At 34.2% G+C, this 19,517-nt stretch overlaps 2 protein-coding genes across 2 annotated transcripts; both read left to right on the forward strand.

The window, feature by feature from the left end:
- The first annotated feature begins 234 nt into the window (after nucleotides 1–234).
- LOC115952015 lies at nucleotides 235–10,119 on the forward strand. The gene is made up of 9 exons (XM_031069116.1): nucleotides 235–563; nucleotides 5,355–5,777; nucleotides 6,094–6,247; nucleotides 6,341–6,582; nucleotides 6,911–7,806; nucleotides 7,892–8,098; nucleotides 8,702–8,850; nucleotides 8,942–9,147; nucleotides 9,403–10,119. Exons 1-9 carry the CDS (start codon nucleotides 288–290, stop codon nucleotides 10,117–10,119), a joined length of 3,270 nt encoding a protein of 1,089 aa, XP_030924976.1. The 5' UTR covers nucleotides 235–287.
- A 4,796-nt stretch (nucleotides 10,120–14,915) lies between these two features.
- LOC115954285 (protein ORANGE-LIKE, chloroplastic) lies at nucleotides 14,916–19,023 on the forward strand. Its single transcript, XM_031072201.1, has 8 exons — nucleotides 14,916–15,241; nucleotides 15,386–15,503; nucleotides 16,304–16,423; nucleotides 16,958–17,044; nucleotides 17,291–17,367; nucleotides 17,497–17,624; nucleotides 18,182–18,318; nucleotides 18,633–19,023. The coding sequence occupies exons 1-8, from the start codon at nucleotides 15,048–15,050 to the stop codon at nucleotides 18,708–18,710; spliced, it is 939 nt and encodes a 312-aa protein (XP_030928061.1). The 5' UTR covers nucleotides 14,916–15,047; the 3' UTR covers nucleotides 18,711–19,023.
- The last annotated feature ends 494 nt before the right edge of the window (nucleotides 19,024–19,517 follow it).

The following is a 19,517-nucleotide window of genomic DNA, read 5'->3' on the forward strand; positions in this document are numbered from 1 at the left end:
AATAATAATAAGACTAGCTCAGTTGCGTCGCAAGAGAGAATAGATAATGGTGGTGCGGGGCATCATCATCATGGCCCCCTAGCCGCTTTGTTTGACAAATTAAAATTTAAGTTAGTTTTGGATATTTGTCTATGTATATTTATTGTATATATATAACATAGATTAGGCAATCTATTCTGTGACTTGAAAATCCATCTCAAACTGATTAAACTTTGAATGTGTTAGTGTATTTATTATTGTTTCAAGCTCAGGGTCAAGAATCTTTGATTTAGATATAGAGAAGAAAAATGAAGAGACAAGGAGAGCTAGACTTAGTAGAAAGGGTTGGTGATGATGATGGAGAAGAAGATGGTTATGATGCAGTTGTTGTTGGGTCTGGTTATGGTGGCTCTGTTGCTACATGTAGGATGTCAATGGCAGGAATTAAGGTGTGTTTATTAGAGAAAGGCAAGAGATGGGAAGCTCAGGATTTCCCAACTGATAGCTTGAAGATCATGTCCAATGTGAGGATGGAGAGCCAGAAATTAGGCCTCAGATTTGGTCCAGAAGATGCTCTATTCCAGGTTATTTTCTGTTTTTTTTTATATGCTCTACGTAAACATGAAAACCATGAGAACACACAATAATACTTTAGAGAATAATATGGATACCTTTTTTTTTTTCTTTTTTGAGAAATAATATGGATACTTTAAGTGTGCCAACCCATTCCATCAATTATTCGTCCATCAAAAAAATGAGTTAATTTTGCTCAAATCACATACTGCACGTTACCTCTTGCTTTATTATTTGTTGTATTATTTTAGAAATTTGATTTATGCTATGCTTTACTCTCACCAATCTTCACCATAGCAATGGTGAAGAGCAGCAAAGAAAAGAAGGCCTTGAACACAGCTCAAGAATGGCCTTTTCAAGTGTTTGGAGACTATATACGACTCTACATAGTTAAAAAAAAAGAGGGTTATAGAACTTAGAAGTGATACGTCGAAAGATTTTTATTTTTATTTTTCTGTTTATTCTTATTTTAATTAAGGAATTAATTTTTCTTTGAAATTTTATTCAGTATATCTATTCCTTTCAAACAAAATCTTGATATCATAAAAAATAAAAATCAAAGTTAGAACTTAGAAGTGATAAATACAAAGGTTTTTATTCTTTTTCTTGTTTGTGCTTGTTTTAATTAAGGGACAAACCTTTCTTAAGATTTTTATTATCTATTCATTTCAAACAAGATCCTGAAATTATATTCATTTCCCCCCCCCCCTTTTTTTTTTTTGGTCAATAAGGAAATATCATTAAAAAAACTAGGAACAAATAAGTCTGTTACAACACAAGCTAGCTTTATCATTAGCTAGGATTCTTTCCACCACAGACGGTGCATTCAAAAAAACAACAAAAGAGTTTACATTGTTTGCGCCCATTTTGGCCATTGCATCTGCACATTGGTTGGCCTCCCTATATATGTGCTTTATCTGCATGTTGGGGAACTCCTTCACTAGGTTCTTGCAATCATTAAGCAAAGGTTCCAAAGTCAAGTTGTTGGTATTATTGTTTAAGAGTAATACAACACTCAATGCATCCAGCTCTACAATGATGTTGTGCAGCCCCATATCCTTAGCAAGTAAAAGACCATCCCTCACAGCCCATAGCTCAGCCACACAGCTGTTGGTGCTACCAAGAGATCTAGCATAACCTTTCAACCATTTCCCCTCATGGTTTCTAATCACTCCGCCCCCACCAGCACGTCCTAGGCTGCTAATATTTCCCCCCTTTCTTGCGTATATGTTTGTTTCTCAAAAAAATAAAATCTTGAAATCATAAATGAATCCAACTCTCAATAATAGTGGAGTTTGGATACACGTTTTGAGTTTTGTGTTTGTCACTTTTTTTTTTTTTTTTTTCAAGCTGCGTTTCAGTGGGACTTGAGCAATTACGGTTACTGTTCATGAACAGTAACTGCAACTTTTGACTATTTTTCTGTGAACAGAGCATCCGTGTACTGTTTACGGACCCACAAATTCTACTTTTCAACAACTTTTAAAAATGAATCACACGATACTATTTACACATTTAAAAATTATTTTACTATAATATTTTCAATTTTCAATTTCAATAAAATAAATTCTACCCAATCAAAATCACTATCTTACTTCAAACAAGACCAATACTATTTCGTAACTGTAGTTTCTTCTTTCTCTCTCTTTTTCAACGTCATTAAAGTTTAAAGATTGACCTTTCCCACATTAATTAGCTGAAAGAGTCCACTTTTTTCAAATACCAAAGGTTGATTTGTCCTGACTCCTGAGTCATGTGATGGACAAATACCGCTCCCACATTAATTAGCTGAATGTTGTCTTTATCAATCATTCTATGCTTTTGTTGAGCTTACTTTTTATATTATCGGTGTTATTTGACTCTTTAAACAAGAGGTGTGTTTTGCCTCTGTAAGAGCATCCACTTATATTTTGACTCTTCCACTTATGTTTTGACTCTGTAAGACCATCCACTTACTCTGTAAGACCATCCACTTATGTTTTGACTCTGTAAGACCATCCACCAAAATCATGTAAAATAGAAAAACAAATTAGATACTTTCGCCTTCTTATTATAATGATGGCGTCTTTAGCTAGTCATTTTTGGTTATCTGTGCTAAAAACAATTTAAGAACAATATGATTGTTCTCAAAATAAAATCAAACCAATATTATATAAGTGTTTAATTAGGAGAATCAACTCTTTTCACATGCTATACCAAATTTCAAACTATAATTAATGCATTTTTTATAATATTTTATATTTGTCTCTCTTCGAACGTCACCTCCTCCTTTACTGACCATCCAATTTTTTTTTTTTAAACAAAAAACTTTGACTTGTAAAATTGTTCTTTCAAAAATACAACCTTCAATTTAGGAGTATTTTTTGAAAGTTTAATTTTATAAACAACTAACCCAAAGAGACATGTTAAGACAATCCCTCTCTACATTAATGTAGTATTTTTTTTGGAAAAAGATTATAATTTACACCTCTAAAATTCGGAATAATTTTAATTTCAATTTCTAAAATTTCAAAATGTTATCAGCATTATGAGGTTAGGCTTTTGATTTAAGTTCTTCTATTTCTGATAAAGTGGCATCTAAATAAAATAAATAGCGTAAATTTTTTTTTATAGTTTTTTCCACTTATCTTTCTTTTCATTTTTCAATTTTTCTTAGGGTGGTAAATGAAACAAGTTGTTTATAAATAACTTAAGTTTAGTTAAAAAAAATGCTAGTTTATATTCTTTTGTTAAGCAAACAAGCCAAGCTCAAGTTTAAGTTTCAACTAAACTATTAAGTTAGTCAAACTCAAATATAATAATGTATTCGTGAACAAGTTCATGAATATAAAGCTCGATTTAGTTATATATAAATTATATTTTTTACTTATAGATTTAATATTGAAGCGTATATGTTGAAATGATACCAAATATCAAATAAGTATTTGTAGTTTATTGATAATATAAAAATAAGTAAAAATTCATAGACTTTTGAGGATAAAAAATAAAAAATAAAATAATAATGGTTTTACTATATATATGAGAAAAAAAATTAATCAAATTTAAATATATAATCAAATTTAAATAAAAGTCAAACCGGACCAGTTGGTTTGACCAAGAACCAGACACTAATATGTTTCGATTCTTACCAAAACCGGAAATTAAAAGAAAAAGTAAGTTTAACCAGAAACCGCCAGTCAAACCGTGAAAATCATGAACTGGGACTGTTAAATCGATTTTCAACAATTTCAATAAATTGAGCAAAATAAATAGAAATCTTCCTCATTTTGACGGCAAAGTTGGTGCTTATCTCTCATTGAAGGTAACATGGTTGCTGGTTGTGAGTAAGATGAGATTTGAGGAAATCTAAAATTTGTGGGTAAAATAAGATTTAAAAAGGTGGGAGAAGCAAAGTGAGAAATGTGGTGCTTAAAAGAGTCAAAAGGAAGAATTTTTGGTTTTAGCCTTTAGGTTATGAACTAGTTCGGAGGGAGAGAGAGATCGAATGAGACAAAAGTCATAAAACACTAACAATGGGTGGGTTTAAGAAAAAAGATACAAATATACTAGTATAATAATTTGAGGTTTACATTTTAAAGACAACAAAAGTAAAGAAAAATAAAATAAAATAGTGGAGTAGTTTGAAAGATGGCAGTCTGTGAATTAATACCGATTGCATTTACATGCGAATTGGGGACTTTGGGTGATGCACCTAAATGCATGGCAACCAGCCATGTGCCATTGAATGTATTTTACTAATTTTCTCCTTTTTTTTTTGTATGATAATAAATTAGTATTAATTGGAAATGATATATAACTTATTTATTAAATATTAAAGAATAGTTTGTGTTTTAAGTCATTAACATCTAATTTAACTCCTTTTTATTTTAGAATAGATTTTTACAAGAAAAATATATCAATCCTACGTTGAGGGAAGTTCAATTAAATTATGTATTCTTAATTATGTTATAAAAAATAAAAATAAAAATAAAAAGTTATATTCGTTGTCATTATTTTTTGTAATGTTAATTTAATTGTTTATACTTTTTTTGTCCTACCCATTTATATTTATTATAAAGTATAAAACTCATTTAAAATTGTTAGTAAATAATACGATAAGTTATTTTTAATTTTTACAATTTTAAAATTATTAATTAAATTATTTATAACGTCACTTGTAAAACCAGAATCACTCTCTTTTTCGGTTCTTAATTTCACCGGAATCATTCTATTTTGAATTTTGCTTTGCTTCTCTCGGGAATCAAACAAAGAGATGCAAAGTAGCTTTTTTGATGTTTGTTTGCCGAGAAAAATTTGATTTTCTAAGAAAATGAGAGGAGATTGCCGGTTGTGCATTTGGAGTAATGAAGTAAAAGAATCCCAAATCTAAATGCTATGTAACTTGTGGGCGCGGATCAAAATTTTGAAACTTTAAGGGGTAACATTAAAATTACTCTAAACTTTAAATGTGTAAATTACAATTTAGTCTAATAATTAAATTATATAGATTGGTTCCACCAAAACCAATTGGGAAAATGATCATTTTCATTTGAAATATAGATCCATTTCATGGCTTAGATTAGTAGACATTACAAATTTAAAAGCATATAGACTGTCGTGTCATTTAAGGGACACTTTACATAGTTGGAGATATAAACTTAACCTTGAAATGGAATGGATTTTGTTTGAGCACATTGGGCCTGTAGAGGCAAAAAAAAGTGGTAGTCATATGAGTCCAAAATTTGATTAAAACATCTTTGGTTTCTTAACTATAGACTTCAGTGTTGATGATGAATTTATGTGTGTATTTGATGAGAATATAGGTACATGAACAAAATGACTCTTTAGCAGTAGTGGCCTGTGGGCTTGGTGGAGGTTCACTTGTGAATGCAGGAGTGACAGTGCCAACCCCAGTTCGTGCTAGAAGGAACCCAAAGTGGCCAAAAGATTGGGAAAGGGATTGGGATATCTGTGAAGCTTCTGCTGCTGCCATGCTGAGAATACAAAGTGTTCCCATCCAGTTTCCTGCTGTGAAAGTCTTTGGAGAAATAGCTGAAGAACAGATTGAACAATGTTTTGAGACTTCAGTGAAGCTAAGCATAAATTTTGATCTTGAAGAGCCAATGGCTAATTCAAAGACACCTCAACGAATGGGCAGCTGTGTGGCCTGTGGAAACTGTCTTTCTGGTTGTCCTTATGATGCCAAAAGTTCTACAGACAAAAATTATCTAGTTTCAGCAATCCAGGCATATTTTCCATCACTTCTTATATTGTTAATAAATTATATTTTAATTTACTTGGGTCAAGAAAGTTCCATGGATATAAAATTGCTTCTCAGATTTTGAGGCCGGAAGGCCAAAACCAAAATGGTGGTAAGAGATTAGAGCAGCTCATTTTCTTTTAAATCCGGTATCTGATCCTATGTAATGGTTTTGTATTTTCAAATGCTATATGGAATAATATGAAGTAATATTTGTTGGGTTGTCCAAACTGTTTCTCATTCACTTCTATAGTTCTGTATGTTAACTTCCCTTTTAAAATCGAAGTTTCTTTATGTTGCAGGCAGGATGTGACATTAGAACAGAATGTCAAGCTCAGTATGTAGTTAAAAACCCGTATGATACTTGCCAAGAAGGCAAAAATAGCAAAAAGAGAAGATGGCGTGTTTACTTGAATGAGATTGACTATATAACCAGTGATTTTGTAGTCCTCTCAGGTACAAAGCAGTAGCTATAAATAGTGTGTACTTCGTAGAAATTTTGTTTAAAACAAACATTTTTTAACGAGTTCCATTTATATTGTTCAACAGCTGGAGTTTTAGGCACAACTGAAACACTTTTCCAGTCACAAATGAGAGGATTAAAACTTTCGGATGCACTTGGCTCTGGATTCAGCTGTAATGGGAATACTGTAGTCTGTCTTGCTGGAAGCCCAGCACCCTTGAATTCTTTCGGATTAGACAGAAAGCAACTCTCAAAGATACCTTTCCAAGAACGGCCAGGGCCATCCATCTCTTCTTCTTACACATCTTCATTGGGATTCACAATCCAGGTCTAAAAACTTAAAAACTAAATGCACTGTACTTCTAACTGGGTTTCCCTTCATCTTAATTACTTGTCATGATATGGTTTGATCATCGGATTCAGGTGATACTAATAGACCACAATCCATACTCCAATGATAAATGGCCTTAACTGGTATGGTCATATAGTTTTAAGCGGCCACGCAGTCTAGGTCTTTGCTCTAGAAAATCTCTATAAGCATACAATCTCTTAGTATCCAAAAATGTTTTGCATACATAGAAATGTATGAATGTAGAACTATAAACATTCTTTTTCATTGTGGACTTTTCTGACACACCGTTTTTCTATTGGCACAGAGTGCTGTACTTCCAACAGCTTATCCACACCTGCTGTTTAAAGGAATTGTAAGTTATGGTTGGCCAACTGGCCACTGGTTGTTTCATGGGATCATTGAAAAGATAAGACATATTTTGGGTTTTAAAGCATGCCAAGCTATTGCTCTTAATGCAATGGGTTATGATGACAGTGACGGGAAGATTATGTGGGACAAGGACAAGAACAGAATTTGCTTTAGTCCACCCCATGATCCTTTACTCCCACAAATAGTCAAAGCCTTTCAAAAGCTCACTAAGAAATTAGGAGGAATCCTCTTCTTATCAAGGTACCGAAGCACATCTGTCCATCTTTTAGGTGGGTGCAATGCATCATCAGATCCTTCATATGGTGTTTGCAACCCCAGTGGCCAAGTATTTGACCCAGAGTCTTCAGTCATGGTACACCAAGGCCTCTATGTCTGCGATGGTTCTCTAATCCCATGTTCTGTTGGCATAAACCCATCTCTTACCATCGCATCTGCGGCTGAGTATGTAAGTAGGCACCTTGTAAAGGATGTTCTCAAGTACAAGAATATTGAAATTGCTTCTCAGAATCCACATTCTGTCTCAAATAAGAATGTAAAGAGTGATCAGAGATCAGTTGTCACATTTGAAGAAACCATGAGGGGTTATGTGGGGGGTATGCAATGCACAGTTTTTCTCAAAGTGAAGATGAATGCTCAAGAACAGAAGGGCCTCAGTGATTGTCATCCTCTTCTAAGAGGCAAAGTTGGTGGATATGTGGAATTAAAAGCCATTGAGAGGGACAAATTACATATCATAGATGGAAAAGTAAGTTTGTGTGAAGTAGATTACAGAACTCCTTACACGCAGTATATGCATTATCATCTCCTCCTTGCAGGTTCTTCTGGCTCGAGGTATGAGAAAGTTTTAGTATAAAGTAAATTTCTTGTTCATTTTCTTTGCTTATATGAGAGAATCAATAAATTCCATATCATGCAGATATATTCTCGAGGGAAGAAAGATAATGAATCCTTTTCTCTTTGCATTATATGCTTGGAGGGAGTCAACAACATTGCATGTGATCTTTAAGAAAGTTGCTGAGAACAATTCCAAGGAAGAAATGATGCTTCTAAAAGGCAGGCTCAGTGTCTCCATGGTAGAGCTTCTAAAGAGCTTGATAAGCCTTAGAGGAAACAACAAAGGAAGGTTCATATGTCATCTATTATACACACTCTACAGAACCTATTTTGTACAGAAACCACAAGGGAGCCACAAGGACTTCCCCCCAAAAGATTTGTATCATAAATTTTATCCAAGCAGCACTCTCCATGAAATTAAAACAGGTATAAGGAATCTAAATCTACTCAGAGTTGATGTCAGTATACAATGCAGTCTCAGGAGAATCAATGATCATAATCAGAAACAAAAGACTACATAGATGATAGAACTAAGGGATATTCATTTAAATTCTACCAACCAACATGTAAATTAAGAACTCATGAAATGCACTTTCAAGCTAAAAAAATTAGATAAATTGATGGAAGAAGAAATACCCCACCATTGAACTGTACACTCAACTTCGTGATTTTACTTGATCACCAAAATGCTAATGGAGCTTAGAGTTCATGTTATTTCTTTTACTTTGCTGTATTACTTAAAGTTTCTAATCTGTGTCCTTCCTGCTTATTATGCAGAGGATGGATTTACTATCAGTTGCAGGCAATGGAAATGCACCCATAATTCCTCAAAGCTTGAAGGACCAAAACAATTATACCCAGTTCTCCTTCTTAATGGGTATTCTTCTGACAGTTACTGGTTGCCAACAGAACCAAATGATCTAGTCAGAACTTTACTGGAAGAAGGACATGAAATATGGCTATTGCAACCAAGGTTGCACCCACTGAATCCTTTAAACAACTTCACAATTGAAGATATTGGAAGATTTGATGTCCCTGCTGGTAAAGAATATAGAAATATACCCCACTTGAAATCAATTCTTACTAACCTCTAATGTCTTTCCAGTTCTCACTTTATTTCTTTCTGTTGCAGCAATAAATAGGATCCTTGAATTGCATGGGCATCGCATAAAGATACATGTTGTTGCACATTGTGTTGGAGGCTTAGTCATACATATTGCTCTCATGGGAGGGCATGTCTCTGCAACCAATATAGCTTCTTTGTCTTGCACCAACACTTCAATGTTCTTCAAACTAAATACTTTATCCATGTTTAAAATGTGGCTTCCTCTGCTCCCCGTAAGCTCTCTTTCTCTCTCTTGTAATGAAATTTAGTTTCCAAGAAAATATACAGAATTTGATTGACTCAAACTTGCTAATATGTTCAGCCAATTATAATTATCAGAATAAAAATAACAAATAACAAGAGACAAACAAATAAAAAGTAAATAAATAAGATGTCTAGGTCTTATGAAGACATAACATGATATAGCACAATTTTGTATAAAACTCTTTCTCCTTGAGCCTAAGAAGGTCTTTCAATTCACCGTGCAGGTATCAATGGTCATACTAGGGAAGAATAAAATTCTGCCTATGTTGGAAACATCAAAGTCTAGTTTGCGTCATCGGCTCTTGAAGTCCATTGCCCTTATGATTCCACGGTATGAGAGATGCACCTGCAATGAGTGTGAGCTTTTTTCTGGTCTATTTGGAAACGCATTTTGGCATGAAAACCTAAGCCCCAGCATGCACTACTGGTTAAATAAAGAAAATGTGACAATGCTTCCCATGGCAGCATTTCCCCACCTTAGAAAAATCTGCAATGCTGGTAACATCGTTGACAGCAAAGGAAACAACTCATATTTGATCCATCCTGAGAGAATGACACTCCCTACGCTTTATATTTCCGGAGGACGGACTATCCTTGCAACTCCAAAGACTTCTTTTCTTGCTAACAAGTACATGAAGTTACACCAGCCTGGTTTTAGACATGAAAGAGTTGTAGTGGAGGGCTTTGGTCATTCGGACCTATTGATTGGAGAAGAGTCATATAAGAAGGTTTTTCCTCACATTTTATCTCATATTAGATCAGCTGAAAGAGAAAATGGAGCAATTAGTGCTGGGGGAAGAAAGTACAGCAAAGAGGCCATGGACTGGGAAGATGATCCTTATGAAGAATATGGAGGTTTTAGCACTTGGTTTTCTCCCTTTGTTGTTATTTTGTTGTTTTTCATGTTAGTTGCATTATGCTTGTCAATTTTCAATTTTTAAAGATGAAAAGTTCTTGGCCTTGCTATTGAATGATGTAAATATTTTTTTTTTTTTTTTCATATTTTGAATATGAAATTGAAAAGCTATCTTGTTTATCTTATTAATTGAAGCCATTCTATAAGTCATTTATGATCATTAGCCATATTGTTAGAAAAACAAATTAAAAATCAGAAGGAATTGTCTCTATATGGACCTTCACTAAATATTTCAACATAATTCAAGATAATAATGAAGAAATCACCCATCAAAGAAAATACTCTTCACTTTGTGCAGCATGATAGCCAAAAGAAAATCCAGTTGAGCTTAAGCCACTGTCCCATCGCTCTTGGAGGCTAATACTTGACAACATGAGAGATTTGAATTCATAAAATGTTTTTGAGTACCAAAATCCTAGCCATTAGGCTCACATGCCACAATTATGGATGAACTTTCGCACTAAAATTTTCTTTTCTTTTTTTAATCTGCAATGTTTATTCAACAAGAAAAGAGGGAATGATGTTTCTCACACAATGCCGGTTGAACCTATAGGCCACCGCCCAAGGCCCCCACCTGTAAGAGGGCCCCAGATAGCAATAACATATTATATAATATTGCTTTCTCATCTGAAGAGAGAGAAAAAAAAAAAAAAAAGGCAGGCAGGCCCGTTTCTCACACTGAAGTGACATGAAGGCTAATGTCATCATCATATCTTTAGCTTGCAAAAGAAAAGATTATAGAAAGCCCGTTTCTCATCTTTAAAAAGAAAAAAAAAAAAAAAAAAAAAAAAAAAAAAAAAAAAAAAAAAAAGGCCCGTTTCTTACATTGAAGTGACATGAAAGCTAATCCCATCACCAAATCTTTAGCTTGTAGAAGAAAAGATTACAAAAGGTAGAGAAAAAAAAAAAAAAAAAAAAAAAACTCTTTTTAGTTGATTTATTCATTAATTGGTGTTGGCAATAGACTTGATGTGTTCACAGATCTTCATTTCAGTTTCGTTTTTTGTTTTCTCCTCTTTTGCCTCTTTCATCTTTTTCATGGTTTGCTGTTAGGTGTCTGGTTTTTTTTTTTTTTGAAGAGGAGTTTGCTTTGCTCATTGCTGTTGAGTAAAGAGTCCAAGTAGTGCCGGCTTTTTTTTTTTTTTTTGAGAGATTTTCAACCTATGACGTCCACTCCTGATGATAGCTCTTTCTCATCAGACTAAGACACCAATCAGTTTTTGGTGTAGGCGGGGATTGAACCTCAGATCTCTTATACAACCATCAAAGATTTTACCAGTTGAGCTAATTGGAACCCACGTGTCGGCCTTAGAGTAAAGAGTAAAGTAAACTCTTTTTGTTTGTTCTCTTAGATTTCTCTAGAAGCCAATGGAATGGTCCGGACCCACTTAAAGAAATCTAAAGTATTACACGTTTTGTCTAAAGATTTCTCTAGATTTCTTTAGTCTTACACGTTTTTTTTTTTTTTTTTTTTTTTTTTTTTTTTTTTTATTTTAAGAAATCAGATTTAGTGGGATGGAGCCATAAGGGATAGTGGGATGGTCTTAGTCTTAGTGAATCAAGTTGAGTCCTATATATTTTGCTAGTGGGCTAGTCTTAGTGGATCCAATCAAGTTAAGTCCTACACATTTTGCTAAAAAAAAAGGTTTATTGCTACACAAAAAAAAAAGAAAAAAAAAAGAGTATTGATAACAAAATTATTAATTTAGAATAATTTACTTTGTATTAATATTAATTTTAATTTTTTTGTGCAGGTTTAGAGTGTAAAGTGATCATATTAAGTAAAGCTACAATTGTGATTTTGATAAACTAGGTTCTATTGTTTTATACATTAAATTTATATTATTCTAGTTAAATTGTAATATTTTTTTTTTTATTATAGATTGTGTTTCATTTATTCATAAATATTTTTTAATTACAAATGTCTACTAGAAAATATCCATCTAGATATGAAAAACTAAAAAAAAAAAAAAAAAAGACAAAGAGAAGAACTAATTGAATCTCAAAAAGGAGCTATGGACAAATTTATTACTAGTAAAAAACAAAATCTTGAAAGATCAATTATGTCACAAGAAAGATTAAGTGAATTAGCTATATTATCAATTGAAAAAGAAATGTTAGCGGAACTTGAATGCAAAAATTTAATTAGTAATTTTGCCTCTTAAAAAGTAAGAAAAATAAATTTTAATTGAAAAAAATATATGAATTTATAATTAAATATAATAAAAGGCCCCGTTTAAAGCTTTCGCCTAGGGCCTCCAAATTCGTTGAGCCGGCCCTGTCCTCACAAACTGAGTCAAGGACTCTTTGAGGATTGTTCTTTTTAAAACAGAAAGACTTATGTGAGCAACTGTATGTGTTGCAATCTCTCTTGACTGAGCGAAAACAACAACCTAAAAACAAAGCTTAGAAACTTAAAACATTGCTAATAACTTTCGCACTATAGTTGATTCACCATTTCATGAAACTATCATAGATAGTTACTGTGAGTGATAGCATTAAGATGTTTAAAAATTCTTAGAATATCTTCTCAAAAAATAAAAAATTCTTAGGATAGTTTCACCCTAGAGTTCCTAACATCCCATATCCACTTATTTTGAAATAAGTGAATTAAACTTTATTACATCACCAAAATTATAAATTTAATAAATATTAGACAACTTTTGTTCAAAACGTCAATATCTATGTAAAACCCAACAATATTTTAACAATTTTAACAATTATTGCATGTAAAAGTGTAAAACTAATTCGATGAACCTACATGGTGATGAAAATCTAAACCAAACTATTATTATTTAAAAATATATAAAATAAAAAACATAAAATACTATTTTAGTTTATAAACTTTATCAAAAGTTAGTTTTTCATCTCTAAACTTTAAAAATTTGTTTTTCTTTTTATAAACTATTGAAAAGTTCATTTTTTGTCCTTAAAATATTGAAAATGTTTTATTTCTTGCCTTTAAATTTTACCAAAAAAATTATTTTTGGTCTTTGAACTATTAAAAAAATATATCCCTATTTTTATCTCTAAACTATTAAAAAAAAGTCTTTATAAAGTTTTGTTGATGGTCATTTTTTAGAATCCAAGTAGAAAGAAGAAAGCCCAACGACAAGGGTAGCAAAGAATTGGCAAACAGATGGCAAAACCATTAGGCCTAAGCAGCAGGAATAATGGATCACAGGCCCATGAAATAAACAGATGGGCGTTGAAGAGGCAAGTGGGCTTAAAGAAGCCCGGAAAGAGAGAAATAGCATACTCATGGGCAATATATGATGTAGAAAAGTGAGAAAAGACCACCGCAGGCCCAAAGTAATGCAAAAAAAGAAAGTAAGAGGTTAATGGCAGGCCCATGAACTTCAATGATGAGAATAAGATAATTGGACCAAGGAAGCCTAATGAAGTTAGTAAAAGCCCATGAGAATGCAGAGTTAGTAAAAAGGTTAAGGAAACCCAAAGAAAGCAAGTAGGCCAAGGATGCCCAAGAGGAAGACAAAAGGGACACAGGAGCCCATAAGTAGGAAAACTAATGGCCATACCAAGCCACTGGGGGAAAGAGTAAATGGCTGGCCTAAAGAGGCCCAGCAGAATTGAGTCATTACAGTAGGAGTGACAGAGTAATATGACAGGAAATGAGGGTAATCAAGAAATGGGCCGAAAGAAATGTAAGACCCAGTATCAAATAAAGCCCAGTTCCTCAAGAGAGTAGGAAATCGAAAAGCAGCTCACATAAAAGGTCAAAAGGAACGGACGGTAGACTATGGAAGCAAGTCTCCAAACCACAGCAGGCGAACGACCAACAGGCAGATTTTGGACACACATGGAAGGGAGGCACACGCAAGGCCCAGGCACCGGCCTATACGCAGCCAATACAGGGCATGATGAGGTTGTGGGTCAGAGGTAAAAGGGCATGGTTTGGTGGTGGGGAGAGGAGAAAAATCTATTTTTGAGGTTCCGGCTCAGGCTCTTTTGGGGAAAGTGTCTTGCTGGGATGACATACTACCCAAAAGAAGCAAGCTAAGTTAGAACCACTAGGTACATACCATGAGGGATAGGGAGAGAGAAAGAACCCAGACCGTAGTAGGAAAGAGTGTCATGGCAGACAAACAAACAAAATACATTTCTTTGTCTGGCGATTGGGGGTGGCACACAGACGGACCAATGGTAGTCGGCCAGTACACCCAGACCAGACAAAGGAGGTTAAGGACTAAAACAGTAAAATCAGGTAACGGTAAGCACTATAAAAAGAGAACCTTGCAGTGAACAAAAGAGAGAGCAACAACGGGAACCATAATTAAGAAATAGGAATTCGAAAAGAGATACCAGAAAATATAAAAGAAACAAGTGTGAGGGAAAGAAAGAAAACAACCAAGAAGAAAATAGAGGAAGAGTTATAACGGTAGGCATGCACCGGTAGATTGATTCCCTCTCTCTCTCATGAAATCTTGCTCTGTCAAAACCAAAAGGAGCCTTTGTGCATCAACCATTCAAGTCTGTTTTCCTCAAGGTAGTTAATCTCCACGGCAAGACTTTCCTGGGAGATTGATTGCGTTGAGAAAGAACATTTTTTTCTCTTTGATTTTGCTCCTGCAGACCAGACAAAATAATATTTTACCAAAAAAAATCTTATCCAAATAAAAATCATCCATACCGACTATAACAGTCAAGTGTCAACAAAAAATCTTTCGCGGTTTCTCATTAAAAAAAAAAAAAAAAAATCTTTCGCGGGAAAACGGTTTACAAGGTAAGACGTGGCCTTATATACATCGTTGAATATATATATATAAAGCAGGCCTTAGATGCTCACTCTATTTTCTCGTAGATTCCCACCGAACCAAACCAAATCCATTAAACAAAACTCTCACTCTCACTCTCACACACACACACTCTCTCTCTCTCTCTCTCTCTCTAAAAAAGGAAATGAAATTCAACGAAGAATAGGAGATAGAAACAATGGCTCTCCATCTCCACTCTCACTTTCTTTCACCAAAGCTCGATACCTCCAAAACCCTCATTCTCTGTAACTCTTCCAATGGATTCCCAAAACCTCTCGCTCTATTCAAACCCACCTCCTCACCTTCACGTTCACGCTCTCGATTCCTCTGTTCTTCCTCTTCTTCGTCAAAGGACTCCTCCAACGACCCCAGGTTTGTTTGCTTCAATTCTAAAATCTTTATTCAAATTTCCAAATCTTTCTTTATGTTCTGTTTGGTTGCCGAGAAAATTTGTATAAGATATTCTTTGTAGTCATGAAAAGTTGTACGAAATCTTATACAATTTTTTTTTTATAGCAATTTTTGTATTATAGAAGGACCGGAAACTGTTCAGGATTTTGTTCAGATGCAGCTAAGGGAAATCCAAGATAACATAAGGAGTAGACGCAATAAAATCTTTCTCCTCATGGAAGAGGTAATTTTTTTTTTTTTTTTTGGATGAAATTCTTCAATTTAGTCTGCAAAAATTCTAGCACCACAACTTTTGTTACAACTGTCTACATGGCAAACTGTGACTATGAGAGAAAAAATGGTAGGTTCATGTGGAAGTGTGAAAGTTACACGTATGTAGTTACAGTCTATCTTGTAGGATAGTTGTGGCAAAAGTTGTGACATTTAGCTTATAATGTGTATATGTGTATAGTACATCAATCCAGAGTCACAACAACATTTCATAACTCCCGAAGTGGCAATTTGTTATTGGTAGTTACAGTCTACTGTGTAGAATAGTTGTCTATAATGTGTATATGTGTATAGTACATCAAATCCAGAGTCATAACAACATTTCATAACTGCCGAAGTGGCAATTTGTTATTGGTAGGTAAAAAAGTGAACCCATATGAGAACCAATAAAAACTTATCAACTTAGTTGTTTTGAAAAATATTGTGAATTTTTTTTTTGTCTGTAGCAGTACTCGTGGTTTATTTTAGCTATTTGCTGGTGCTAGAGCATAATTCCTTTGAATTAAGATCCTCTAGAGTTATTAGGTAACTAGACTGTGGAGTTCCTAAAAATCCTATTCCTCCATTTTAATATGAGTGGATTGGATTTTGACATGTCATCTGGAAAAAATCCAATCTGCTCATTTCAAAATGGATGGATAGGATTTTAGAAACTCTACAGTGGAGTTACTCTAATAACTCTAGAGGATCTTAGTTCTTGCATTTTCTATGATTTTTGTTTTTCTAAATATTTGAAAATCAATTATTGTATAGGTAAGGAGACTGAGAGTACAACAGCGCATCAAGAATGTGAAAGTTGTCAACGAGAGCAGTGAGGAAGAAGCGAATGAGATGCCAGACATTCCGTCGTCCATTCCTTTTCTCCCCTATGTGGTGAGTTTCAAAATGAATAAATGATTGTGCAAAGAACACTGGGATGTTCACGTGACAGAGCATACTAATAGAACACATGCACTTGGAAGAATCAATCATAAATTTGGTGGGGTTTGTAGAAAAATAACTTGGGTGCAAAGAGAAAATAGAGAGAGTGGTGTCGACACTCAATTTTGCACCCATAATTTAACCTTGGAAATTGTGTTTTACATTCATTATGGGTGATGGAGAAGAAAAATGCCAATGAAGAAGTTGTGGGACAAGATGTTTAGAATCCTATGATTTGCTTTTTTTCCCCTTAACTAGGTAGTTATTGATATGTATGAATGCAAGTGCATCATTTAGTCAATTCATTTTTCCTAATGCATTTCTTGGATATCCTCTAAGCTTGTGTGCAGGAACAGCACGCTCTTATGCTTTATTCTTTTTAGTTTTTAATCTCTTCAAATTTTTACTATCTTGTGAGGTCTGTGTTACTAGGGCATTTATCTTTTAATGTGTTGGGTAACCTTCTATATTTTTCTTTTGAAGTAGACACCAAAGACATTGAAGCAACTGTACTTGACTAGCGTATCGTTTATATCTGGAATAATCATCTTCGGGGGTTTGATTGCACCTACAGTAAGTTTATAAGAGCATCTATATCAATTCTCATTCAATTTAATGATAATTAGAAAGTATCAATATTTCATTGTCAAATTTGAATAACCCATTTGTTTAATTATGTTTACGTGTGTGTATGTGGATCCTTAATTTTCAGTTTCACACCATTATGGTCAGATAATATAAAAAACCATAAGGGTGTTTATGTTCTTTTAATGCTTAACCATGATCCTCATCAAATGTCTAAAATTGTTTCTATGGCAGCTGGAGCTAAAACTAGGTTTAGGTGGCACCTCATATGAAGATTTCATACGCAGCATGCATTTGCCTCTGCAGTTAAGGTATTCACCAGGGTTGCATTTCTCCTAATTTATGAATCTGAGTCTGAAGCAACCAAAACTTTGGTGTTGATGAAAGACACATCTGCTTGGTTACTGTTCTAAATAACAGTTGTTTAATTTCTTAATCAGCCAGGTTGATCCCATTGTTGCATCTTTTTCGGGTGGGGCAGTGGGTGTTATTTCAGCCATGATGTTAATTGAAGCTAACAATGTAGAGCAACAAGAGAAGAAAAGATGCAAGTATTGCAATGGAACTGGTATGTTGAAATTACAATTGAGGAAATTTTCTTGTATGTCTAAAGAAGTTGAATTCCCTGCTTAACAGTTGCAGTCCAAACACATTCATCTTCATTCATTAGTTGTTGAGTAAAATTTTATAAGTCGATGGGCTGAATAGTGTGGTACAAACAAGCTTTTTAAATTTGAGTTAGACCTGGTTCTGTTATGATGAAAAATTATCAAAGTCTCCTTTAGTCTGAGGGGTTGCCATATTTATGAGTCATTATTGAATTAATTTGCTGCTGAATACAAAGTGATGAAAGTGCAGCTGTTAAATTTCTGATTGCATTGTGTGATATTGTATTTGAGCTGCAATGTATTTTAGATGCTTATGGGACAGTTCGTCTCCCACAAGATTTTCAGAAGTACATGGATCTTGTATTATCATTTGTTCCATTTGCTGTCAAATTGATTGTTTATTTATTTTGGAAAGGAGGGGAGGGGAGCAGGGGAAGGGTCCAAAAGAAAACACTCATAATGTTTCTTCTTGTACTTATTTAATGGTTTAATATATCTTCTGTTGTCCAATGGTCAGGTTATTTGGCCTGTGCTCGATGCTCTGCAAGCGGTGTATGCTTGAGCATTGATCCTCTCTCAGTATCAAGTGTTTCTGATCGCCCTTTGCAAGTGCCCACAACTAAGAGGTGTCAAAACTGCTCCGGTGCAGGAAAGGTATATACTCTGATCAGATATAGATTATCTGTGGAAAATAGATTGGCATTTTCAAACCTGTGTACTCTTTTTTTTGGGATGACTAGGGTATTTCATTTCAACTGAAAGATATAACATGTTACAACCAAGAAACCTCGCAGCTAATAAACCAAAACAAATTGCACAATCCAACACAAAATGTAAAAATCACATCTGCAACTACTTTACAACAAAAGATTTAATACAGGCAACAGATTGCCCGCTTGTGTACTTGCACACAGAGATTAATTAACTATATATTAAACTGAGTTGTGATAATTATCTTCCATATGTAGGTGATGTGCCCAACATGCCTGTGCACCGGAATGTTGATGGCCAGTGAACATGACCCCCGAATAGATCCTTTTGACTGAAGAGAATTGGAGCCTGCTGTAATTTTCTTGTTTCTAATGTGACTTACGAGAAAGGAAAAAAATAAAAGGCCTACTTCAATTTTCTCATTGTTGCTCTGAGTCTGAGTATTAATCAGGTGAATTGCCCTGCTTTTGCCAGAGGACTCAGGAGGGAATAATTTCTCGCATTGATTATTCGTAGCTAAGCAGCATTTGCTCCAAATCATCATTAGGAAGGTTTGTCAATTGCAGTTGTAGTTTACAGTATCGGCCTTGCAATCTTTCTGCTGATAGTTAGAAATAAAACAATATATATAAATGAATATTGGCCAAACCAGAAACAAAACGCTGCTTACTCAAAGCTAAATTGTCTTCGATCAAAGAGAATAGTTCCCAACTGGGCTTGCTATCTTTCTTATTCAGAGCATCCAGGCAAATTTTGCAATATCCCTCACTAATAATTCGACACTTGCTATGTTCTTTTGCTAGCATCAAGGCCCAACGAATTGCCTGGGCTTTTACCTCAGTAGCACAGCTGGGAATTAACATAGACCAAACTCCTTTAACCACAGCTCTATCATTCCTCATAATGACTGCAATGCAAAGCTTGCTCATGCTGCGTCAGAATTCAATTTGCAATTTTGCAGTACCCTTGAGGTTTACTGGAAAATATCGAAGTGATAAAACCAAATAACAGTTAGCATAGAAAAGTACCACCCTTGTGTGTGTGAAGAAGAAGAAGAAGAATCGAAAAGAAATCAAGAATGAAATATATCAATATTTGTTATCTCAAAGAAAACATCATAAGTTAATAATGAAATAAAATAT

This window comes from Quercus lobata, chromosome 7, assembly GCF_001633185.2.
Source record: "Quercus lobata isolate SW786 chromosome 7, ValleyOak3.0 Primary Assembly, whole genome shotgun sequence".
In the NCBI taxonomy this organism is placed as follows: Eukaryota; Viridiplantae; Streptophyta; class Magnoliopsida; order Fagales; family Fagaceae; genus Quercus; species Quercus lobata.

Bases quoted from the DNA above. Each gene is read 5' to 3' on its own strand.
- LOC115952015 (XM_031069116.1), top strand. From the start codon at position 288: ATGAAGAGACAAGGAGAGCTAGACTTAGTAGAAAGGGTTGGTGATGAT. The intron at 564-5,354 runs GTTATTTTCTGT...ATGAGAATATAG, and splicing joins CAGAAGATGCTCTATTCCAG to GTACATGAACAAAATGACTC. The intron at 5,778-6,093 runs GCATATTTTCCA...TTTATGTTGCAG, and splicing joins ATCTAGTTTCAGCAATCCAG to GCAGGATGTGACATTAGAAC.
- LOC115954285 (XM_031072201.1), top strand. From the start codon at position 15,048: ATGGCTCTCCATCTCCACTCTCACTTTCTTTCACCAAAGCTCGATACC. The intron at 17,045-17,290 runs GTAAGTTTATAA...TTTCTATGGCAG, and splicing joins GGGGTTTGATTGCACCTACA to CTGGAGCTAAAACTAGGTTT. The intron at 17,625-18,181 runs GTATGTTGAAAT...TCCAATGGTCAG, and splicing joins CAAGTATTGCAATGGAACTG to GTTATTTGGCCTGTGCTCGA.